Raw genomic sequence first — 26297 nt, forward strand, 5'->3', positions numbered from 1 at the left:
AAATGCATGATGACATATAGCAATCATTAAGCTATCACACAGGGTATTCACTGCCCTAAGAATCCTCTGTGCTCTACCTACTCATCCCTCTTCCCAGCTCGTGAACCCCTGGCGGCCACTGATCTTCTTACTGTCTCCATAGTTTTCCAGAATAGCTGGAATCTGTAGCCTTTTCAGACTGATTTCTTTCACTGAGTTAACAGGCATTTAAGATTGTTCCCTGTCTTGCTTGGCTTGAGAACTCACTTCTTTCCAGTTCTAAATATTCTATAATATTCCATTGTCTCAGTGTACCAATTCATTTATCTATTCAACTACTGAAAGACATCTATCTTGCTGCTTCCAAGTTGGGGCAGTTATGACTAGAGCCCCTGTAAGCACCCGGGTGCAGGTTCTTCTACATACCACCTGGTGAGATGAAAGCAAACTCTGGTCTGATTCACACTCAACCCTCACGACCAGAACTGCGAAGCCTCTTGCAGCTGAAAGAACTCCCTCCAGCATTTCCCAGCTGCATAGCTTCCCGCTTGTGAACTTTCCAAGCATCAGCTGCTCTGCTCAGGCCGGGGGTGGGGGCGCGGTCTGCCTCCAAGCACCCCTCCCTCTCAATGGACTCTGGAGACCCGTGGAAGAGTGGATGCACACCCCACCCCTCCCCACCACTCCTGCTCCTCCCAGCGGTGACTCGCCTGCCTCATTCCTGCCATCCCCACACAGACAGCACTCACCCTGCTGACTGACCTTTTTGACTTCCCAGAGTCTAGACTGCTGTGAAAGGCTTTTTAATTTTTAACACTGTCACCATTTCAGTGAGATGTGGGGAAGGAGAGTATTCTTTACCTGACGACTGGCCATGAATACTGACTTGGAAAGCCTTATGCTCTGGAATAAATGCCCTTGTCTGGAAATCCTCTCCTGCCTCAGCCGCACAGATGCCCACACGTGCTCCTGCATCTGCCCCTGCGGCAGTGCCCCCTTTGGTCTCCCTGCGGCCTCCCCTTGCTGCCTTTCCCTTTGGGGTCTGGGTTGCTGGAGGGTTTGTCAGAGGCCTTCTTTGCATTATTCTGTTCTCCATAGGCAGCAACTGTCTTTGTTTCAATTATGACAACTGTACTGATGGCTTCCAAGTTTCTACTGTCAGACCAGCCCTTTCTAGAAATGCAGTCCTACATGTCAAATGCACGGATCTCCCCAAGACGCCTCACACTCAACAGGTATGAACAGACATGTTCTGCTTGTGCACACATCTTCAGGAACAGCCCCATCCTCTCCCCGGCACTCACTTCAGGAACTCGGGAGCCACTCCAGGGCCTCCTGCAATGTCCCCTTCTCCACACCATGGCTGCTGACTCTATTCCAGCCCATTCTCCCCAAGGGCTCAGCCGCCCTCCAAATCAGCACAAACTCCTGCCCTGGGTTATGGTAGTGTGCTCTCCAATTTTTCTGCTCCCAGTGTCATCCTCACCCAAACCACTCTCTACATGCTGCCAGAAAAATCACTCAATCAGAGCAGGAAAGAGAGACTGACAAGAGATCACACCAGAGTAATTCAACTGCTCCTTAACACCTGAACAAACGACCTGCTGGCTCCATCATTTATTAACAAACACGTGCTTAAAGCAAAGCACCCAAGAATAACCATCTCTTAGTCCTTTTTAAAAATTAGAAAATTGGCTATCTCTGCCTTCAAAGTTTTGTGGGTTCTGAACATACACACCAATCTAATTTTAATATTCTCCCCACTACTGAGAAAAGGGGTGGAAGACTGCATACTTTGGGAGCATGACTCTTTTTCAGCAGAGTGCCTTTACAGAGCATATGCTTTGCTGCGCTGTCCAATACAACAGCCACTACTTGTGCGCGGCTATTGAAACTTTCGTTAATTACAAGTAAATTAAATGACTGTTTAGTTCCCAAGATCCACGAGCCACATTTCCACTGCTGAGCGCCACATGTGGCTTGTGGCTACCACACTGGATAGCACAAAGCATCCCCACCCCCACAGACCTCAGGGTGCCTGTCACCTCACATCCACACCACCAGCGGCTGCAGGCGGCACCTATGCTTGCTTCAGTGCTGGGCTAGACTCCAGCATCTGGTCCTGACTCCTCCCTGGGATGCACAAATCCTCCCACGAGCGAGCCCCCACCCTCCAACCTGTTCTCCCCACCACCTGCCAGGGGGACACTGTCTGGAAGCCCAGCCCACTCACTCTGGCTCACCCTCCTCTGTCTAGCACATTCTGCTGTCTTCTCCCTCACCCCCCTCACGTGCCTTCAGAGCAAAGCCAGAAGAATCTGTCTTTCCTCCACTGGCCCTGCGGGCCCAGGTCTGATGATCAGAGCTGATGGGGCCCTGCACACACCTCACAATACTGCCAGTTTCTCAGCCTGTCAGCCTCACTAGCTCATGAGCCATTCTGTTCAGTCCGTGGAAGCTTGCTGAGGACAGGATGACAAGCTGAGGGTCTCGGGCTACTCTAACGAAATGTCACAGGCTGAGAGGTCTAAACAACAGGTCTGGAGGCTGGATGTCTGAGACCTAGGTGTCGCAGGGCTGGTCCCTCCTGCAGCCTCTCTTCTCACGTGCAGGCAACCGCCCGCCTGGGTCCTCAGAGTCTTCCTCCTCGTGTGTGTGTGCTCTCAATGTCTCTCTCTCTTAAAACTGAATCAGGAACCCTTATGGCCTCATTTAACCTTAATCATCTCCCTAAAGGAATGCAGTCACACTGGGGGTTAGGGCTTCAACATATGAATTTTGGGGAAGAGTTCAATCTGTAACACCAAGATTATCTAATGATGAAGTCAGAATCTCTATTTCTATAACCTTTATTTTGAAATGGTCCTAGTTTTAGTCTTCCTAGCCATTTCCCAACAAGGCTAATCCTTAGGCTCCTTCGTGTTCAGACAAAACCTAAGGACATGAACCCACGCATGGAGGAGCTTACTAGGACATGTTCTTTTCAGTTGCCAGTTTTCAACAAGCACAGGCATACCTTCTGACATTTCAAATTCTCAATTTAAAGGTTCTTTACCAAAGACTCTAGAAAAAATCTGAAGTCTAAAAAGAAATAAAAGCTCCTTCTCTCTTTCCAAGGCAGTGATCTTAGATCATGATAGTGTAGACTAAAGGAAAATCTTAAACCATGACAGTCAGTGTAGACTAAAGAAATAGGATGTCTATTCTTTCTTTCCTCACAGCTGGGTAAGGAAGTAAAGCAGAGCACTCAATATGCCAGCAAATTTGAAAAACTCAGCAGTGGCCACAGGACTGGAAAAGGTCAGTTTTCATTCCAATCCCAAAGAATGGCAATGCCAAAGAATGTTCAAACTAATGCAAAGTTGCACTCATCTCACAGGCCAGCAAAGTAATGCTCAAAATTCTACAGGTGAACCGAAAACTTCCAGATGTTCAAGGTGGATTTAGAAAGGGCAGAGGAACCAGAGATCAAATTGCCAACATCTGTTGGATCATAGAAAAAGCAAGAGAATCCCAGAAAAACATCTACTGCTTTATTGCCTACACCAAAGCCTTTGATTGTGTGGATCACAACAAACTGTGGAAAATTCTTCAAGAGATGGGAATACCAGATCACCTTCCCTGCCTCCTGAGAAATCTGTATGCAGATCAAGAAGCAACAGTTAGAACCAGACATGGAACAATAGACTGGTTCCAAATTGGGAAAGGAATATGTCAAGGCTGTATATTGTCACCCTGCTTATCTAACTTATATGCAGAGTACATCATGCAAAATGCCAGACTGGATGAAGCACAAGCTGGAATTAAGATTGCCAGGAGAAATAATAACCTCAGATATGAAGATGACACCACCCTTATGGGAGAAAGTGAAGAGGAACTGAAGAGCCTTTTGATGAAAGTGAAAGAGGAGAGTGAAAAAGTTGGCTTGAAATTCAACATTCAAAAAATAAAGATCATGGCATCTGGTCCCATCAGTTCATGGCAAATAGATGGGAAACAATGGAAACAGTGAGAGACTTTATTTTTGGAGGCTCAAAATCACTGCAGATGGTGACTGCAGCCATGAAATTAAAAGATACTTGCTCCTTGGAAGAAAGGCTATGACCAACCTAGACGGCATATTAAAAAGCAGAGACATTACTTTGCTGACAAAGGTCCGTCTAGTCAAAGCTATGGTTTTTCCGGTAGTCATGTATGGATATGAGAATTGGACCATAAAGAAAGCTGAGCACTGAAGAACTGATGCTTTTGAACTGTGGTGTTGGAGAAGACTTTTGAGAATCCCTTGGACTACAAGGAGATCAAACCAATTCATCCTAAAGGAAATCATCCTGCATATTCATTGGAAGGACTGATACTGAAGCTGAAGCTCCAATATGTTGGCCACCTGATGCGAAGAGCAGACTCATTGGAAAAGACCCTGATGCTGGGAAAGATTTAAAGCAGGAGGAAAAGGGGACGACAGAGGATGAGAGGTTGGATGGCATCACCGACTCGATGGTCATGAGTTTGAGCAAGCTCTGGGAGTTGGTGATGGACAGGGAAGCCTGATGTGCTGCAGTCCATGGGGTCTCAAAGAGTCAGACATGACTGAGCGACTGAACTGAACTGAGTAACAGCACCAAGTCTGTACAGAAACCCCTGCATGGTTCCTGGTCCCCCAGCAATGACTTGAGGTGCTGACCCAAGAATCCAGGAACTCACAAAACACAGGCCATTCATTTCCTGTGTGCAAAGGGGAAGGGGCCAAGGAGCATCTAGGAGACACTTCATCAACAGATGACAGAGATGACCAGTGTAGGTATTTCCCTCCCTGACCACAAAGGTTTCTCTTTACCAAACAGTGAATATTTTCCTAGTCTTTTTAATTCACAGATTTAACACCAGAAATGTTAGGTAATTTAAGGGCATAAAGACTGATCTGAAAGGATTGTCAGCCTCACTCAGAAGCAAGCTCACTACAAATAAAATGCTACCGGAAAAGTTCATCTAAGGACAGACCAGCAGCTCACTTCCCATTCACGTCACCCTGCTTCCTTCCCACCCTTTCCTTGGCTGTGTCATAGCAGAAGGACCCAATGCTTTGCATGAGTTCATTTTTGTATTAAATAAATGTTGCATGTCGTGTCAGGCAAAGAATACTAAAAGATGAAATTAAAGAGTTTTCAAAATTACAAGTCTTCAGTAGTTTTCAACTAAAATGACAAAGCACCCTCCCAGCCCCCAGTACTGAGAGGAGGGCTCAGCAGCAACAGGCAGGCTGACCCCTGTGGACATCCCACATGACTGGGGGCAGCAGCAGCCTCTGACCCAGGTCCCGCTGGAAGACTCTTCCCTCCAGCAAACTGGTGCCCCACGCCCATCTCTTCTCAAACCCTTCAGTCCTGAATGTGCATTTCTCTCACTTGGTAAGGCTGAAGGTCAAAGGACGACAGGGACCTGAACGACCCTGCAGAGGCCCTCCATGTGCAAGAGCAGGGCTCTGACCCTCGAGACTGGGCTGTTCCCCCGAAGGGCACCCTGACACAGCCTACTCCTTCCTGCTCACCAGCTGAGTACCCAGTGCTGGGCAGGACGGTAGGCACTCACAGGTGCCGTCACTGCTGAGGGGTAGACAGGATCCTTACCTTGTATTTGTGGCTCAGATTAGGCGACAAGCCACAGGGGAGGCAATGACACCACGAGAAGAGCAAATCCACAGCGTCCTGGCACCTTCCCATGCATGAAACATTTACTACACAGGCAGCAGGCACAACTCCCCCCTGACACAGCAGAACCCTGGAGCAGCCTGGCTGGCATGCCCCTCCTTACCTCACCCTCTACCTCCATCGGTCTCAGTGCGGGGCTGGAGACCCTGCACGAAGTACCTGTCAGACCACGGCCCTCCTCCATGGCTCCCCAGGGTCAGTGTTTATCCATAGCTCACCTTCCCGGCCCCACGATTCACCAGGCTCCTTCCTCTGTAGCCACGGCTCAGGTAACCCATCTGCACTGAGCGCTGACCCCCAGCCATATGCACGGCCCTTCCCGCCACTATCCACCTGCCCAGAGGGATTTCCTGACCCCCAGTCTGAAGTCCCCTCCCCACAGTCCCAACCTCCCTTCCTCCAGCAGGTGTTAACAGAAAGCAAATGGACAGAGCAAATGGTGCCTTCCTCTACGACAGACACTGGAAAGGCAACAGGTCAATGGACCTGCGCAACACTTCAGCTAGGGACACAGAGGAGAGGACAGCAGGCTTGGCCCTGCTCTCGTGGAGCATCACGATGCACCACCAAGGAAGAGCCAGCCACGGACAGGAGAGCCCTGAGACGTTCAACTAAATTGAAGTTCAATTCAATACACGCTGACCAACAACCACGTATCAGGAGCCATCTCAAAAAGCAGGTCATGGATACAGGAGACAGGCCTGCAGAGCAAACAGCAGACAAACAGCCCTCCCAACACGGGTCTAGACCAGTGGCCCTACAGGCAGTTCAGGTCTTCCAAGCAGCAGATGTGGTGACAGGATCAGATGTGAAGAGATCTATGTGAGAAAATGGGGAGGGGCCCAGAGGAGGCTGCAAGCTGTTAGAGAAGGCTGCGAGCTTTTAGACGTGACTGCGGAGGAAGAAGAAAGACAGGCGGGTTTGGAAGGAAAAGCCCTACACTCCAGGCAGCTCCAGGAGTGTCAGGCCACATGGGGTCCTGGAGCCAAAGATCTTCTCAGACCAGGAATCGAACCCATGTCCCCTGCACCGGCAGGTAGATTCTGAATCACTTACCACCAAGGAAAGACTTTATTCTTCCATTAATTCAACAAAGATTCAATAGAATACCTAAAATGTCCTAGGGGCTGAGACATGAAGATGAACAGATCAAAGTTTCCTTTGGAAGTGCTCCCTATGAACTGGCAAAGAAAAGTCCAAGTAAACAATAAATACAAAACTGTGATACATCTTCTAAGAATGACACAATAGTTAACGGAACAAAAAAGCCAGCACCTAACTCTGGGTGGGGGGCAAGTGGGCTGTTCTCAGAGGAAGGCAGAGCTTCAAAAAGAAAGTGAAGCTTAAATTTAAGTCTTAAAACAAAGGCAGGAACTCAACAGGTACAGAAAGTTGGCAATGAACAGCATGTGCAAAATTTTAGGATATTTAAGTGGAAATCCTAGTATTGATATTCTTTTAAAAACTTATAAATCAAAATTCGTCAGAGACAACACATTAAGATGATTTACTATAATCAGAAAAACAGTTCTAAAGGGAATATACCTGAATCATGAATGATGGATTTTGCATAAAGTAGGATGGACATATTGATACAAGCAGCTAGTCAGTAAGTATAACTTTTATGGATTTTCAAACATATATTTTAATTGAAACATCTGATTGCCCTTAAAAATATAAACAGAAATTGCATTATACTGGGCAACAGTGAAAAAAATGCTATAAAAAAGTAAAAGAAATACATGTTGACAACTAGGTATTTCCTTAAAAGCTTTTCATATTACACAGTCTTATTGTTCAGTCTCTCAGTTGTGTCCAACTCTTTGCAACCCCATGGACTGCAGCACACCAGGCTTCCCTGTTCTTCACTATCTCCTGGAGCTTGCTCAAACTCATGTCCATTGAGTTGGGGATACCATCCAACCATCTCATCCTCTGTCATCCCCTTCTCCTCCTGCCTTCAACCTTTCCCAGCATCAGGGTATTTTCCAATGAGTGGGCTCTTCGCATCAGGTGGCCAAAATAATGGAGCTTCAGCATCAGTACTTCCAATGAATATTCAGGATGATTTCTTTTAGGATGGACTGGTTTGATCTCCTTGCAATCCAAAGGATTCTCAAGAGTCTTCTCCAACACACTTCAAAAGCATCAATTCTTCAGTGCTCAGCTTTCTTTATGGTCCAACTCTCACATCCATACATGACTACTGGAAAAATCACAACTTTGATTATATGGACTTTTGTCAGCAAAGTAATGTCTCTGCTTTTTAATACTCTGTCTGGGTTTGTCATAGCTTTCCTTCCAAGGAGCAAGTGTCTTTTAATTTCATGGCTGCAGTGATTTGGGAGCTCAAGAAAAGAAAGCCTTTCACTGTTTTCCCATCTATTTGCCGTTACATGGTCTAGTAGTTCTCAAAGGTGTGGCTCTCAAGAACACTTCACACTCTTAAAACTTATTGAGGACCCCAAACAGTTTTTGTGAGCTATCAATGTTTACCACATTAGAAATTAAAACTGAAATTTTTAAATATTTAATTTATTTTAAAAACTGTACACTAAACCTACCATAAATAAAAAATAATAATTTCCAAAGCATTTAGTGATTTCAGCTGTTGTTTTACTCTTACGAGCCTCTTTAACATCTGGCCTCTCGGAAACAAGTGGATTCTCCTCATCTGCTTCAGTTCACTGGCCTGCAGGATATGTGGTTAAGGTCTACGAAACACAATCAGCCTCACACAAACACGGGCTGGAAAAGTGAGGAGTATTTCAGTAGCCTTTTCAGATCATTGTGGACATTCTTTGATACCACACCCAAACTAGGCAAACTGTAGGTTCTTAAACAATAGTTGCAATGTAGAAGCTAAAACCTTATCAATGAACTTATCGTACTGTTATGTTGCAATCCATTGGTGTATCTCTGAATGGGTCTTTTACCCATGCACAGATCTGAAACATGACACACTGGCCATTTGGAAAATACTGGTTCACAAAATTATGCAGCTCTGTCAAATGTTGACACATTTCACCAAATAATATCAATAACTCACATTCTGGACTTTCTTGCTGGCGCAGTGGATAAGAATTCGCCTGCTAATGCAGAGGACATGCTTTGATCCCTGGTCTGGGAAGATTCTGCATGCCGAGGAACAACTAAGCCCATGCACCACAACTGCTAAGCCCACGCACTGCAACTACTGAAGACTGCATGCTCAGAGAAGGCCCATCAGTTCAGTTCAGTCTTTGCGACCCCATGAATCGCAGCACGCCAGGGCTCCCTGTCCAGAGAAGGCCCATGGCCAGCAACAAAGATCCACTGCAACCAAAAACACAGAAATAAATACATCAACTATTTTTTAAAAAAACACCTGTAGGCTTAAGGCAGTCCTTACGTGAGGGTGGGGTTAATGTTTAAGAAAAAAAAAAACTCATTGATTAACATTGCCACTGAGCCCATCAAAAAAGTCTTCAAGTACTCAGAAGCACGCGCGCACACACACAAACACAAAAAGTGGCAAGAACTCCAAAAGACAGGACAAGCGTGAGGGAAGGATCACAACACAAAGACACCAGGCTGGGCTTTGCCAGGTGAATGGAATTTGGACTGCAAACTATCAGATACCACAGAATATTTAAGAAGCACAACAAATGTTTATCGATGTGAAGGCAATGTCAGGCTGTCCTTTTGAAAACTAAGAATTATATCACAAATTTTAGAAATTAAAGACGTTTAATGAGAAAAAAAGGTTTTGTGAAAAGAAGTTCCTTCCTCACATCCACAAATGGAGCTTTTCTGCTTTATGCTTGATTCCGTCCAGGCTAAGCCCCTGCAGTATCAGAATACAGGAAAACAAAAAACAAAGTTAAAGCCATGGAATAGACCTACTAACCAGGATGAAAACACAGGAGTGGGACAAATGTAACCTATTGTGTAGGAATTTCCTCTCTAAATCTCTGCAGGCCACCAAAACAAAGGATAGACTTTACACCATTATTCTCTTCTCTTTTTTTTTCAGGTTTACAAAAAAAGTATTCGAAAATACCCACATAACCCCTCTCTGTGCGCACACCACATCCCCGACTGGTATTAATGGGGTATATATGTTATAACTGAGGAATAATATCGATAAATTATTACTAACTGAAGTCCACAGCTAACTTTAGGGTTCACTCTGTGTTGTACATTCTATGGGTTTTGACAAATGTATAGTGACTTGTGTCTACCATTACTGTATTACACAGAATCGTTTTGCTGCCCTAAAGATTCCCTGTGCGCCACCTACTCACCCCATCATCCTCGTTTTTAAGCAGTTCAGCATCGTTCAGTCTGTGTTATTTCCTCCTCCCTCCACCCTACACCCACTGTCATCTCTAAATTTTAAGCAACTCCTCATCCAGACAAATGTGACTGCTGTGAAGGCATCCAATTTTGACATTACTATTCTAATTTAGGGGCTTCCCAGGTGGCGCAGTGATAAAGAATCCACCTGCTAATGCAGGAGATGTGAGAGATGCAGGTGGAATCCCTGGGCTGGGAAGATCCCCTGGAGAAGGAAATGACAACCCACTTCAGTATTCTTGCCTGGAAAATTCCATGGACAGAGGAGCCTGGTGGGCTAGAGTCCACGGGGTCGCAAAGAATTGGACATGACTAAGCAGCGCACACAGCAGCATGCTACTTTAGAAGTTTCTTGAAAATGGTGGGGGGTGAGTGTGTGGGGAGGAGAGAAACATCACAGAGGGCAAATAAGAGTCCCGCTTTCTACTTCTACTTGAAAATATTAAAATGATAATGAAAATGAAACTAGTTTGGGTTGCTTTAGAACTGTGCTTCATTAGTAACATCTTCCTTTATTTATATAAATAAAACTTTACTGATGTAGGGGGTAGGACAGAGGCCAGGGCTCCTGTCTCCTTGGCTGCACTACACTCTGCTGTCCCTTCCCTTCAACAGTCTTCACTTCCCCAGCTTAAGCTACTATCCACATAAACTTAATCTTATACCTTTTATGCAACTATACATCTTCTACATTCAGCTAAAATGACAACGGGATAAAAGGATTCAATAGAGCAGTGTTTCTTTTGTTGAAATACTTGTCTTTACATGTGTTCTGTCCTACAAATTATGAAGTTCTCAATTTTATCTGTCAACTCCCAGAAAGAATTCAAACATACAACAACAAAACAAGGAATAGAAGGAATAACTAACACAGTGGAGCAGAAATCAGGAGCACTATGCAAAAACATATTTGAAATGTGTAAAATCTAAACTGTAACTATATGATTTTCCCTGGGTGAAGAACTAGAACAAACTCAGGCCAGTAATTCCTGTCAGAAACATTCCTAATTTCAGCTTTTTCAGATTTTCCAAGAGCATCTCATCACCAAGAATTCTCAAGTCCACCCTTTTCCAACTGCAGTTTCATTGAAAAAAGAAAAACGTCACATGTCACCGAATTTTAAAAAATCTGGATGTGAAATTCAAAGCAGTTGCATGTAAATGTTGTATTACCTGTAAAACAAAGATAACAGCACCACCTACCTCCCTAAGGTTGGTGAAGATTCAGTGAGTTAGTACAACCCTGTGCATATTTATTAGATATTTGTAAGAACTCACTAGCCTGACCCCAAGTGAAACTCGGTTCAGCCTATGGAAAAAATGGATTCTAAAAGTTGAAAATGTATTTAAATTTCAAAAAAAAGTTACGCATTTAGATGCTTCTCTCCAAGGGCTGCGAGGTCCCCTGACCCTGGCCAAGAACTAAACTCTGCGCTGACTGCCACGCGGAATTCGGGACCTGAGCCTGGAGGTTACAGAGGGTAACGCCACCCACGCCTCTGAGGCCCAATTACTCAGTTATTTTAAACAAACAACCACTTATTGCACATCTTTCTTAATTTTAAAAAATTCCCGAACAGGGGCTAACAATCTCGTTCCAAGTGTTCAGTGCTTTGCACCTGTTAAAGCATTCCAGGCTCCCAACTATCCCCGAGAGGTAGGTGCGGCGACCACCCGGTCTCGCGGGGGAAATCGAGGCACACGGGCATGCAGCCGGCGCGGTCCCTACGCGCTGACACGTGGGCCTAGGCTGGGTAGCCCACTCGGACACAGCGGTCATCCCCGTCCGGGTTTCCACGCCTGAGGCCACACACCCAAAGCGCGGCCACCGGCCGGGCGCCGGAAGCCGGACAGGAGTCGGGGTCCCGGGTGTGAGCGCTGGGCGGGGTCTGGGTCGCATTAAGGCGGGGCGGGGCCTGGGCAGGGGTCTGGGAGGAGAGCCGGGCGGGGGTCCGGGTTCCGGGCCGCTCACCTTCCGACAGTTCCAGCTCCAGCTCGGCCAGGCTCTCCCGCACCTCAGCGGGCAGCGGCACCGCCTCCAGCGGGCACCCGCGCTCGGCCATGGCCCCGCAGCAGGACTGCCGTCCGGCCGCCTCGCGCCGGGCGGGGTCGGGGCCGGGGTCGCGCCAGGCCCAGCCCAGGTGGCCGCGCGGGCGACAGCTACGTCGCTCCCCTCAGCCCCGCGACCCGCATCGGCCCTCGGGGAGCCAAGGCGGCGGGCAGGGGGGCGGCTCAGGCAGCTCCACAGAGACACGGGCGCGGGCACGAGCGCGAGCAGCTCCTCTGCCGCCGCCGCCGCCGCCACCGCCCCGCGCGCCCCCGACAGCCCTGCCGGAGCGCGCGTGCGCGGTGGGAAGAGAGGGCAGGGGAGCGCGCGTGTGGGGCGGGTCGCCACCCTAGTGGGCGCCTGGCCCCGCCCAGCAACACCAGACGCTCGCTGCCATTGGCCGCGAGGACGCGGCGAAGCCGCCCTGGGCATCCATTGACTGAGCCGAGAGAAAGTCACTCCCGAGAGGCTCTGCGCGGGAGGCTTGGATCGTGGACTGGCCGGAGCGCAGGCTCGGCTGAGAGGGCGGCCACCTCAGTGTTGGGGTGCTAGGGCCGTTGGACTCAGGCGGGCGTCAGTGCGAGGCGATTCCTCAGGCCCCTCGGCGGGCGAGCAGCGGGCACTAGTGTGGAGTCCGCGCGGGCGGTGGGGCGCAGCTGAGATGGAGGATGTTGAGGCTTCCGGGCGCGCTGGGCCTGCTCTTGAGGAATGCGTCCACATGCTTTCCTTCCAGCACGGGTGGGCCTCACTCATGAGGCTTTTCACAACTCCCAGGAGCCAGCTGGACACCCCGGGCCCCTTTGGACGTCCTTCATAGACCCGTTATGACGTGTGTTAGTCCAAGTGCTTTTCAAAACAGCCTTGGAAGGAGCTCCAGCAGCAATTTCAGACGGTGAGGTGACCTTGGGAAGTGCGAGGACAGACATGAGGGAACTACAGACGTGCGGAGCCTGGCGGGGTTGGGTAGTGGAGCTGCACTGAGCCCCTCTCCCCACGCACACACACTGGAGAATCCAGAGGGAACTGTTGCGCAGTGTCGCGGGAAGTGTGTCTGCCTGGTGCATCAGTGGACTGTGGTGGACGCGAGTACCCACAAGTGTACGCAGAGGGTCACTTTCCTACGTCACATCCTTCAGGTGACGGAGCCAGCAGGAGAACGATCTGGCCACTGGGCCAATACAGAAGGCCTCTGATGAGCAGTGCTTGCCCCAGAGTTAATTATTCACCTGTGTTGAGGTAGGAGTGTGAACCAGTGAAGTGAATGAATGTCCTAGTGACCTTTTTATGATGGAGATATTAACTATAAGGAAAGATGATGGAAGTGGGCATCATCTGAATGGTGCTGCTAGTGATAAAGAACTTGCCTGCCAATGCAGGAGACATAAGAGATACAGGTTTCTTTCCTGGGTGGGGAAGATCCCCTGTCAGTGCGCATGGCAACCCACTCCAGTATTCGTTAATACTACTGATACTCTTCAGAAAAATAATGGACAGCTGATGGCTACAAATAGACCATTGAAAGTGACGGAGTCTCTTTGATTGCATGCCAAGAAATCCTCATTTCCTGCATTGAAACAATAAAGACAAGGACTAGGCCCAAGAGTCTCTATGATGGTAAATACCCAATCAAGACAATTCTGCTTTGCTAAGTTTGGAATCCTGCTTGGGGAAATCTGGGTAGATACCCTCAAAGATTTCCTCATCCCACCCCATCCCACACTACCCCCTCAACTGTCTTGAACCTCTGAAGCCTGCCCATGTGGCTCACCTTTCCCTACCAACCTAGCCCCCCACTCCCCAGTCTGTTAGACAATAGGCATATAATTATGGTTATTTCTTAGTATAATTCAGCTGAACTATAACCCGCTTCCCCTCAAAAGAACATATTAGTTTGCTAGAGCTGCAGTAACAAAATACCGCTAGCTGGGTGGCTTAACAGAAGTTTATCTCACAGTTCTGGGGTCTGGAAGTTAGAACAAAGTGACAGGGCTGTGACGGAAGAATCTTCTATTCCTCTGCTAGCTCCTGGTGGTTTGCTGGCAATCTGGTGTTACTTGGTTTGTAGATGCATTGTGCCAGTCTGCCTTGATGTTCACATGCCTTTCTCCCTATATGTTTGTCTGTTTCTGTGTCCAAATTCCCTGTTTTTGAAAATACCAGTTATTGGATTTTTACCTGCTCTAATTACAATATTCATCTTAATTTGATTGCCTGTAAAGACTTTATTTCCAAATAAGGTTACATTCACGAGTACCTGGGGGTTAGGACTTACCAAACATCTTTTCCAGGGACAGTTTAGTCCATGACAGGTTGTAAGAACCAGCCAACTGCCAGGAGCTAGGAAAGTTTTGTGGGGTTGGATTATAAGTGTGCTTGATGAGTGGTGGTCCCCAGCATCCTTGCTTAATTCACCAGCATGAGCCCTGCAGAAATCAGAAGAAAACTGGAGTGTAAAGTTGGTAGAAGACTTATGACCAGTCTTCTAAGATACAGGGTTTAACGCCTAGGCAAAGACTGGTAGCAAACTCCTAAAGTGATGCTATGTCAATTGCCATATAACAAATTACTACACACTTAGTGGCTTAAAACAAGAATCATTTATTCTCCTAAATTGCTGAGGGTCAGGGCATAGTGGAATTGACCTGTGTCATCTGGGGCTTCACTTGGAACAGCTTGACGGCTGGAGGTTGGAATGATCTGAAGGTTCATTTACTCACATGTCTGACAGTCGATGCCGGAGCCCAGATTGGAGGTGTCAGCCAGCATGCCCACATATGGCCATTCCCACTAGTCAGTGGTGGCTCACCCCTGTAGGCAAGAGCTGACAGTAGGAAAGGTTGCTCCAGAACAGCATTTGGGGGCGAGGAGAGGGAGTCATGCAATAGGATCTTAGCAGAAAAGAGGCCAGGAAGGAGCTTGTAACTGACAGAAGTCAGTACTGCAAATTACAGTGGCCAGCAAGATCTGAGTGGCAGCCAAGGGACTCTGACCTGTGGACAGTTGTAGAAATGGTTAATAAAACACAGCATTCTTAGAGGCAAAACAGATGGGCAGTTGAAAATATCAGCAGAAAAAAGTTAAGGATGGATGAACAGGAAAATCAGGATCCCACAGCCAGTTTCTAGACTGAGCTAGTTTTCAGATGTGGTACTGAAGAGGTGGCCAAATTCCAAGAAGGACCCTGCAGTATACACAAATGAATCCTGAATTCCTTTTCCAGAGTCCAATAGCCATTTCCTTTGATAACTACACCCAGGGGAAAAGTGGGTAGCCAAACATTCTGAAGAATGAATCCTGAATTCCTTTTCCAGAGTCCAATAGCCATTTCCTTTGATAACTACACCCAGGAGGAAAGTGGGTAGCCAAACATTCTGAAGACTGAGGTACACAAAATCTGAATTAACTTTGATATCCAGACATCTGCATTATCATCACGGCTTCCGTGTCAGAGTGGCTGCATATAGTGGCCAGATAATTAATGGAGTCCTCCCCAAGGTCCAGATTACAGTAGGCCCACCAGCTCTGTGGACCTGCTTGTGGTCATTTCCCCTGTCCCAAACTGAATAATTGGCATTGATGTACTTGGCAATTAATGTTACTCTCAGGTTGGGTCCCTGACCTATAGGGTTAGAGCTATCACAACAGGAAAAGTCAAATGGAAAACTGACTGGTTTTGAAAAGTCAAGTGGAAAACTTGACTGAAGAGTCAAGTGGAAAACTGACCTCTAAAACTGATCTGTTCCAGTCAAGATCATAGAGTCTCAAGGGGTGGGACAGTGGCAGAACTGGGGGCCACTTTTAAGGATCTAAAGGACACAGCATGGTGGTCCCCCAAATCTTAAATTCACCAGTATGATCCCTACAGAAATTGGATCCTGGAGGATGGCAGTACACTGCAAACTCAACCAAGTGGCAGCCTTGATAGTAGTTTCTATGTCAGATGCAGGAGGTGGCTACCGATTTGGTGTGTTCTTTTCTGTCCCCATCAGAAAAAAAGGATCAGGACCATTTCACATTCACATGGAACACAGATGCAGTTTTGCCCGAAGGCTATGTTACCTCTCGTGCCCTCTTGTAGTCCAAACACTTCACCATCCTGAAGAATATCACACTGCTCCATTACATCAATAATATTACAAAGATGCTGGAGGCCTTGGTAAGATACAGGTGCTCCAGAGAGTAGCAGATAAACCCTGTGAAGATTCAGAGACCTGCTACATTTGTAACATTTTTAGGGATCCAGTGGTCAGTGGGGCCCTAGGGCATCCCTTCCAAAAGGCAAAGACAATTATTGCATCTTGTACCTTCAGCCATCAATAAAGGAAGATACTGTTGGGTCTTTCAGGTTCTGGAAGTGGCATATTCCACACCTATGAATAGCGCTCTGGCCCAAATACTGGGTGACTTGGAAGACTTCCAGGTTTGAGAAGAACCCAGAAAAATAAGAGTTTTTGTAATTGGTCAAGGCTGTGATGCAGGCAGTTGTGCTGCCCCAGCCATATGGTCTAGCAGGTGGTGGTGGTGGTGGGGAACAATATGATGTGGAGTTTCTGACACATCTTAGTAGGAGATTCACGAAGCAGGACCCTAGGTTCTGCCATGCCCCTGGAAGCAGAGAATTATTTTCCTTTTAGGGAAAAAAAAGTCTTGGTGTGCCTTTGTGCTCTGATAGAGATGGAACATCTGGCCTTGGGACACCAAGTGAACATGCAGACAAAACAGTGCTTTGTTAGGGGGTTCTGCCAAACCCACAAGGTCATCAGGGTGGTTTGGCCCAGCAGCAATCCACCACCAGGTGGAAGACGAATGTTCAAGACTGAGCATGAGACTGTTCAGGGGTCACAGGTGAGTGCAGGATAGGTGGCCCAGACCCATAGGGCACCCACTGCTGCTGTATCAGAGCCCCTTTCTCCTTTCATACCTATGACCATATGGGGAAGCCTTTAGGACACGTAGACAGAGGGGGAAAATCTTGAGCCTCATTCCTGGATGGACTGGCTTGGTGGTGGTGGTGTTCAGTCACCAAGTCGTGTCTGATTCTTTGCAACCCCATGGACTGCAGCACACCAGGTGTTCCTGTCCCTCACCATCTCCCAGAGTTTACCCAAGTTCATGTCCATTGAATTGGTGATGTCATCTAACCATCTCATCCTTTGTCACCCCCTTCTCCTTCTGCCTTCTATCTTTACCAGCATCAGGGTCTTTTCCAATGAGTCGGCACTTCACATTAGGTGGCCAAAGTATTGGATTTCAGCTTCAGCATCAGTCCTTCCAATGAGCATTCAGAGTTGATTTCCTCTAGGATTGACTGGTTTGATCTTGCAGTCCAAGGGAGTCTCAATAGTCTTCTCCAGCACCACAGTTTGAAAGCATCAATTCTTTGGTGCTCTGCCTTCTTTATGGTCCAGCTCTCACGTCTGTACATGACTACTGGAAAAAACCATAGTTTTGACTATCTGGACCTTTGTTGGCAAAGTTGATATTGGACAGCATTTCTTGCAACCTGTGTGCTGGCATGATGGGTACAAGGACAGAATGACCAAAGTAATGGAGCTGGAGGCTATTTATGGTCCCAGGGCTGATCCAACCACTCGCTTGATCTAACCTGTCAGCAAGAGACCAATGAGGAACTCCTGATGTGGTTCCTTTCACGAAGTTCAACCAGCCGTTTGCGCTACTGGAACTCTTCCATCTGGGAAGGGCTAGCAGTTTGTTTTCACAGAAATGGATTCATACTGCATAGATAGGTTTGACCTCCTGTCCACAAGTGTCAGCCAGGAAGGGTTTATGGAGTGTTAGCTCCTTTAGCACAGGATCCCACCTTACAGCAAAGGAAATGTACGGTGCAGTTTACACTGCAGGGTGCGTAGCGATCACAGATCTGCTGCCTGACAGAGCACTGGGACAATCAGCTAAAGGCATAGCTGAAGCGCCAAGGTGGAGGCAATATTCTGCAGAGATGGGATGGCACCATTTCCCAACAAGAAAGATACCTGAGTCTAAAATCCAAAGGTGGAAACAGGAGTGGCCCCACTTAATATCACTCCCAATGGTTCACTGGAGAACTTTGTGCCTCCTGTCCTCCAAGTTTAGATTCTGCAGGGTTAGAGGTCCTGGTCCGCAAAAGGAACACTCCCTGTCCTACTGGATGTAAATGATGAATGATGTCTGGGAACCCTGGGTTCCTGAATCTAGGAACCAGGAGGCAAAAGGAGAAGTCACCATCTGGGCAGTGGAGAGGGCAGGGCTACTCTATACTAAGAAAGAATGTGTGGAACCCGTGACCATGGGCCATCTTGGTACTTCTTTGCTTAACTGTCTTCAAGAAACTAGAGAATCCAGCTTGCACTTGCAGTGGAAGAGTCTGCCTCTTGATTTTCAGGCACCTGCAGTCTGGCTGTAAGAGATGTGCATGATATATGCGCTACTGGTTTAAGGCACAGACCAGTCTGCAACATTACCTCCAACTTGAAAGACTGATTTCCAAGCTGGTGCTGAAAGCAAGCCTTCAGCTAGCCATTCCATTCTTCAGCCCAGGCAACTGCTTCCAGCGATGGGATCTGTAATGCTGGTTTGTAAACTAGCCCCTGTACACGAGGGCAAGGAGAGGTCTAAGAAAGAGGCAGACCCTCCAGGTCAGCAAGCAGCGGGTTTGATAAGCAGGGAACTGATGAGGTTTGTCTTGGGCAGCCAGAAGATAACTCTGCATCCACCAGAGTCTTTAACTTTTTAAAATTAATTTATTTTAATTGGAGGATAATTACAACATTGTGGTGGTTTTGCCATACATCAACATGAATCAGCCACAGGTGCCCCTGTGTCCCCTCAGTGTGAACTCTCCTCCCACCTCCCTCCCCACCCCATCCCTCTGAGTTCTCCCAGACTACTGTCTTTGAGTGCCCTGCTTCATGCATTCAACTTGCACTGGTCATCTATTTTACATATGGTAATATCCATGTTTCAATGCTATTCTCTCAAATCATCCCACCCTTGCCTTTTCCCACAGAGTCCTTTACATCTGTCTTTTTTTGCTGCCTGGCATATAGGATCATCGTTACCATTTTTCTAAATTCCACATAAATGTATTAATATTCTGTATTGATGCTTCTCTTTCTGGCTTACTTCACACTGTATTAATAGGCTCCAATTTCATCCACCTCATTAGAACTGACTCAAATGCATTCTTTTTTATAGCTTAGTAATATGCCATTGTGTATATGTATCACAATTTCCTTATCCATTCATATGCCAATAGACATCTAGGTTGCTTCCATGTCCTGGATATTGTAAACAGTGCTGCAGTGAACATTGGAGTACACGTGTCGCTTTCAATCCTGGTTTCCTCGATGTGTATGCCCAGCAGTGGGATTGCTGGGTCGTATGGCAGTTCTATTTCCAGTTTTTTAAGGAGTCTCCACACTGTTCTCCATAGTGGCTGTACTAGTTTGCATTCCCAACAGTGTAAGAGGGTTCCCTTTTCTCCAAACCCTCTCCAGCATTTATTGCTTGTAGACTTTTTGATAACAGCCATTCTGACCAGCATGAGATGGTACCTCATTGTGGTTTTGATTTGCATTTCTCTGATAATGAGTGCTATTGAGCATCTTTTTATGTGTTTGTTAGCCATCGGTATGTCTTCATTGGAGAAATGTCTGTTTAGTTCTTTGGCCCATGTTTTGATTGGGTCATTTATTTTTCTGGAATTTAGCTGCAGAAGTTGCTTGTATATTTTTGAGATTTATTTTTTTTCCAGGTTCATAATTTATTGTACAAATTGAGTATCACATGATAAGTTGACATTAGCTTCTTCAGGCATCGAAACTTAACAGATAATGTACAGTTCAGAATCTGTTTATGTTGCTTTCACAGCTGGAGTTTTTTTTAGACCTTAACTTGAAGTATAAGACTATCAAAGCAATACTTCCATATGTGGCCAGCACACAATTTATTCTCCCTGTGAGAGTGTAAGAGTTGAAATATTTTTTGATACCAGTGAAATGGAACTGGACATCAGCTTCTGGACCTGCCATGATTTCAATCTTTCAAAGGGTTCAAACTCTACAGCCTATATCCTTCACTGTATGCTGCTGCCCCTCGATCCTACCCTTGAAATTTATTCTTATCAGTTGCTTCATTTGCTATTATTTTCTCCCATTCTGAAGGCTGTCCTTTCACCTTGCTTATAGTTTCCTTCATTGTGCAAAAGCTTTTAAGTTTAATTAGGTCCCATTTGTTTACTTTTGCTTTCATTTCCATTACTCTGGGAAGTGAGTCATGGAGGATCCTGCTGTGATTTATGTCAGAGTGTTTTGCCTATGTTTTCCTCTAGGAGTTTTATGGTTTCTGGTTTTACGTTTAGATCTTTAATCCATTTTGAGTTTACTTTTGTGTATGGTGTTAGAAAGTGTTCTAGTTTCATTCTTTTACAAGTGGTTGACCAGTTTTCCCAGCACCACTTGTTAAAGAGATTGTCTTTTCTCCATTGTATATTCTTGCCTCCTTTGTCAAAGACAAGAGGTCCATAGGTGTGTGGATTTATCTCTGGGCTATTTTGTTCCATTGATCTGTATTTCCGTCTTTGTGCCAGTACCATACTGTCTTGATGACTGTAGCTTTGTAGTAAAGCCTGAAGTCAGGCAGGTTGATTCCTCCAGTTCCATTCTTCTCAAGATTGCTTTGGCTATTTGAGGTTTTTTGTATTTCCATACAAATTGTGAAATTATTTGTTCTAGTTCTGTGAAAAATTCCATTGGTAGCTTGATAGGGATTGTGTTGAATCTATAGATTACTTTGGGTAGTATACTTATTTTCACTATATTGATTCTTCTGATGCATGAACATGGTATATTTCTCCATCTATTTGTGTCCTCTTTGATTTCTTTCATCAGTGTTTTATAGTTTTCTATATATAGGTCTTTTGTTTCTTGAGGTAGATTTATTCCTAAGTATTTTATTCTTTTCATTGCAACGGTGAATGGAATTGTTTCCTTAATTTCTCTGTTTTCTCATTGTTAGTGTATAGAAATGCAAGGGATTTCTGTGTGTTAATTTTATATCCTGCAACTTTACTATATTCATTGATTAGCTCTAGTAATTTTCCGGTAGTGTCTTTAGGGTTTTCTACATAGAGGATCACATCATCTTCAAACAGTGAGGATTTTACTTCTTCTTTTCCAATCTGGATTCCTTTTATTCCTTTTTCTTCTCTGATTGCTGTGGCTAAAACTTCCAAAACTATGTTGAATAGTAGTGGTGAGAGTGGGCACCCTTGTCTTGTTCCTGACTTTAGGGGAAATGCTTTCAATTTTTCACCATTGAGGATAATGTTTGCTGTGGGTTTATCACATATGGCTTTTATTATGTTGGGGTATGTTCCTTGTATGCCTGCTTTCTGGAGGGTTTTTATCATAAATGGATGTTGAATTTTGTCAAAGGCTTTCTCTGCATCTATTGAGATAATCATATGGTTTTTATCTTTCAATATGTTAATGTGGTATATCACATCGGTTGATTTGCAAATATTGAAGAATCCTTGCATCCCTGGGATAAAGCCCACTTGGTCATGGTGTATGATCTTTTTAATATGTTGTTTGATTCTGTTTGCTAGAATTTTGTTGAGGATTTTTGTATCTATGTTCATCAGTGATATTGGCCTGTAGTTTTCTTTCTTTTTTTTTTTTTTTTTTTTTTGTGGCATCTTTGTCTGGTTTTGGTATTAGGTGCATCCACCAGAATGTTAAGAGCTTATATGGAGGCCTGAACTGGGTTCAGTCATGCACACCTTCATATGGTCTCACCACCACCTTGCTCTCTCCCAGCTGTGCCCTTGAGGCAGCTTCTAGTGTGGAGAAAGCAAGCGGAATGCACAACTCTGACAGCCCAGGGCCAACTCACAGGTCAACCAGCAGTCATGTCTTCTTGGCGACCTCCTACAACATGTGAGACCAGTGGAGTCTATGTGCGAGTTCATCTTGCACTTTCATTGCTTTAAAGTATGCTTGCTTCTAAGGGGCAGTGTCATGTAGAACTACAGCAACGAGTAAAACATCTCCAGGTCCACAAATAGTGGTATCAGCAGATGTAGTGCAGACAGGGGAGCCGAAGCCACACTTGGATTGTGTCTGTTCCTGGTGGAAGCAATCACTGCCTCCTCTGTGATGGCGGGAACCAGCTTACCACATGAAGGGCTCAGCATTGGCCTCTGCTGTTGGCAGTTCTAGCATTAAGAAGAATGCCAGGAAGAAGCCAGGAGGCCTTGGTGAGAGGTCTGGTTGCTGCCACTTGAAGAAAGAAGCTGAGTGACACCCACAGGCAAGTCATCTTGTCCACCTTCTGCACTTCCACAGTGGGTCTTGTGGGAGGCAGGTCTCCTTACTGCCTTGTAGGCATCCTTGGTCCCACTTGGCAATCTTTTCTCTGTCAAGTGTTAACCAGCTGGACAATCAACTACTCAGGGAAAACTTATGGATCAGGAACTCAGGTCAGCACTCTTTCTATACACAGTGGACCACAATGCACCATCCAAAGTTGGCTGATAGGAAATCTTCCACAGCCCCAAGCTGGATGTGTGTGACAACTGTCTACTTTTGGTTGAGGCTAGCACTCTTGCAGATCCATCTGCAGAACAAACCTGTGCTTCCTCCTGTTCTGCCAGCTGGTCACAGGGAGTGTACCCTGAAACCACAGATGCAGCCTGAAGAGGAGACATGAGGTAGGAGGAAGATTCAGCACCACGAGTCTGACCACCTGCTGAGTCATTCATTTATGCCTCCAGGGTCTGTTCAGGCCAGCTCTGTGTGCACTGGTGATGGACAAGCCTCCTGTGACAAAATCCTACCCACAGTGGGATGGCAGTGGGAGGTAGAAGCTCTGGGGGGCAGATGAGGCTGTGAGGTGGAGCCCTCAGGACAGGGTTAGTACCCTTACAAGGGTCATGAGAGCACTTGCTCCCCACTGTGCTTTCCATCATGTGAAGACACAAGGAACAGTCAGCTGTCTGCAACTCAGAAGGGGCCCTCACCGGAACCCACCCTGCCAGCACCCTGATCTTGAACTCCAGAACTCTGAGACAAAGTTCCATTGGTTATACACTGCCCAGTTTGTGATATTTTGTCATAGTAACCTGAGCTGAGACCATACTGTTTCTGGTTTTCAGTGGAAGGCTGCTGTTTACATCTAGTTTTATTGCTTGTACTTCTCTAGCTCTTTGGGGATACAATTTTGATGGGGTCCAGAGGTGATGGCATGTCCCAGGTGCAATCATGAAAGCTTTTACCATTAGGTTCCCTTGTCATTTTTCCTCAGTGGGCAGGGACAACTTCTCTGCCTTACCTTAGGGTGTTTGCTTAGATATCATCATATCATAATTGTGACTAGGAAGTAGTACCCTAGATGCCTTAGATGGTGAGAGCTAAATTCCTTGAAAAATCTGTGGTCTGTGGACCATCATGGTTTCCCTTCCAGAATGAAAGACAAGTAGTCAAAGACACCCTGCAGAGCCCACAACTAAGAGAGGCCCAGGCTTGGTGCATGTGGACTTTTCTGTGACCACATCTTGGCTGCTGCTCCAGCCTACTGACTAAGAAAGCCAGAGGCTGGACAAACACCTGAAGGTCTGATGCTCAGGCAAGCTTATAGCTGGGCAGGCAGAAGTGTGGGCTGCCTGGGGACTCCATGCTGACCCCAGGTAGTGTCGGAACAGTACTGCAGGACATTTGGGTGGTGATGGAGAGGTGGCAGTGAACAAGAAGATGCAAGCAGGTTGAGAAGGTGAGAGTTATGGCATGAATAGCTCTCTAGGGTTCCCATGGAATGTCTGCTGCGAGTCCCTGTGCCCGGTCCTCTCCTGTTCTGCAGATGAACCTGCTGTTTCTGCTGGGAATCCTCTAAGGACTTCCCAAATTCCTTGCTCACCATCACTGCTTCTGACAGAAAACTCTTCTCACAGCAAAAGTACATGCTAGGCTCATGACCCCGGGATTCCTTGATGTCACCCAGGTGCAGCTCAGCTACTGGGAAGGCCTCCCTTCTGCCGACCCACTTATGGCCATCTCTCCCGCAGCCGAATATAATCAGCCTGGGGCCACAGAAGGTGGGACATGCCCCTCTTACTGCTATGTCAGACAACCCTGAGGGAGTAACTGCTTTCTATCCGTGACTCTGCTCCATCTGTGGGCTCTGCTGTGCTGGTGACAGTGGTCCCTTGAACCAGCCGGGGTGGGGGTTCCTGCATTGGCTGGGGTAAGCGACCTGGTCACCGAGGGGAAGCCTGGGGGCTGGCATAGCACGAGCACAATGAAACCTGTACCTGTGACTTGGTATCTCCAGGGACATCTCCTGTACTCAGTACTTTCAGGTTTGACTGTGTAAGAAAGTAAGTGCTCTAGAAACAAGACTGTTGAGGGCTCAGATCTTTTAGGAAGTACAGTGCTGGTCACCCAACCAGCTAAGTGAGGCCCAGAAAACCAGGCCCATGTGTGGATACAAGGCACTGCCCTTTCTACCTTACTGCTACTCTGGACATCCCTCCTACTTCCCACGTGACATCTGCCTTGCAGGAGACTGTGCCCTGGGGTCACAGTGGACACTCCTTGGGCCCTGCACCATGAAGGGGAACCTCCCATTGGTTTTAGGATCTGCTGATGAACCTAATGTGAACTGATTATTTTAGGGCAGAACTGGAGGTTTTCTAACTGTATCTATCGCTCCCTCTATATTAATAAGCTGGTGCTTTACTATGAAGAATTTCCCTCATCAGTAGGTGTGACCTGTGTTCTTTTTAATCATCAACCCCCATGGTAACAAGTTGGTGTGATGGTGGTTATGAGCCCACTCCCTCCCTCATTAGCTTAACACTGATGTACATGGATATTTATTTATTCAGAATTTGATCATAGATTTCAACTGTCATTCTTCTGGACGTTGAGAGTGAAAGGCTATTTCTTGGATTCCTGCGCCTGGAGCCGGTCAAGATTTCGGCTTCAGCAACATCACACAGAAGAATGAGGACTGACTGGAAAAGGTAGGATGACTGTAGAGCAGTGACCTATGGCATACTGGCTAAGCAGCAGCAAACGCACCCAAGCTGCAGACTGAGAGAAAAACCCATCCCAAAGACAGATAAGCAGTGACTTAGAAGAAGTTGTTGTATATTGAAACCAAGCCCAGCAGAATAAACATCACATTCAAAGGTCCTAGAAACACACTGAGATACTTGTACATATGCCTTTACAGTGGCTGTTTGGGTAAAGGACACTTAGCTAGACATCACTACCAGGTACAGGTGAGCACGAGTAAAAACATAAAGAAGATCCTAATCGTGAGAAATAAATACGTCTGACAAAAATAAAATAAGAGCCCAGGCAAAGTGAGTCAACAGGCACATGGCTATTTGTCTTACCAGGGCTTTGAGAGTTTTTTCGACTGACAGGAGTTTATAAAAAAATTCTTTTATTTTTTTGCCAGTGATAAAAGTGAACTGGATAAACGAAACAAAACAACAAAACACAGGACTATTCACAAGTACATCAGGGCTTTAATTTTATTGTTTTTTTTTTTTTTTAATGTTTTTGTTTTAAACCAAGTTTCCAGCTGTACATTTTAAGAAAATACACAGGAAGTCATCCTCTGCTTATCCTCTATGGAGGTAGGCATGCAGGCATGACCGAAACAGAAGCAAGGGGCTACCTCTCATCAAGATGAGAAGCTAAAATGTGCTGAATTACAAAGAAAATACCCCATTTGGCTTCGCAGCAAAATGTAAGGGTGAGAACACTTAACGGATGACACAGGGCTGGCACTCAGCATGCCACAGCACAAGCTCCCCTCAGAAAATCAAATGTCTTCCTCAAAACTTTCACAGGACTTTATTCACTGTTTAATCTTCTGGCAGCAGGACTTCTTTGAAGTGGAATCTGAATACAAAGAGAAATGAGGAAGCAATTTGTTAGAAGGCTTCAAGTCTTTTAAGAGGAATTTCACAATTTCCAAACACTTCCATTGCATTAATCTTATTTTTGGTGAAAACAGAAACAGCAATTAAGACGAGCAGTAGTTTAAACTATGAGGGCTGAGAAACTGAACAGACGACACCCTGTGAACACGGCGTGACGGCTGTGAGAGACGAAGGCCCGGGGCCCCACGTGGTGAGCCCTTCACCCCGCCCCAGCCCCTAGGTGTCTGCACTCCCAGCCCTCCTCCTGGTACTTCAGTGACGGCTGGTCAGC

At 46.3% G+C, this 26297-nt stretch overlaps 2 protein-coding genes and 1 pseudogene across 7 annotated transcripts in view; all 3 read right to left on the reverse strand.

Annotated features, from left to right (window-relative positions):
- DIP2A (disco interacting protein 2 homolog A) overlaps window positions 1-12311 on the reverse strand; it is a 111230-nt gene extending 98919 nt beyond the window's left edge. For all 3 annotated transcript variants that reach the window (XM_040264507.1, XM_040264516.1, XM_040264496.1), the window contains exon 1: window positions 11998-12311. In XM_040264507.1, the coding sequence (XP_040120441.1) occupies window positions 11998-12088 (91 nt within the window). In that variant the 5' untranslated portion in view covers window positions 12089-12311. The remainder of the gene's footprint in view (window positions 1-11997) is intronic.
- A 7502-nt stretch (window positions 12312-19813) lies between these two features.
- Window positions 19814-20148, reverse strand: LOC120881002 (annotated as a pseudogene).
- Window positions 20149-25203: 5055 nt separating this feature from the next.
- The window catches only part of PCNT (pericentrin), a 107405-nt gene continuing 106311 nt past the window's right edge, over window positions 25204-26297 (reverse strand). For all 4 annotated transcript variants that reach the window (XM_040264561.1, XM_040264551.1, XM_040264543.1 and 1 more), the window contains one exon: window positions 25204-25985. In XM_040264561.1, the coding sequence (XP_040120495.1) occupies window positions 25942-25985 (44 nt within the window). In that variant the 3' untranslated portion in view covers window positions 25204-25941. The remainder of the gene's footprint in view (window positions 25986-26297) is intronic.

The sequence above is a fragment of the Oryx dammah genome, unplaced genomic scaffold (assembly GCF_014754425.2).
Source record: "Oryx dammah isolate SB20612 unplaced genomic scaffold, SCBI_Odam_1.1 HiC_scaffold_2, whole genome shotgun sequence".
Classification (NCBI taxonomy): domain Eukaryota; kingdom Metazoa; phylum Chordata; class Mammalia; order Artiodactyla; family Bovidae; genus Oryx; species Oryx dammah.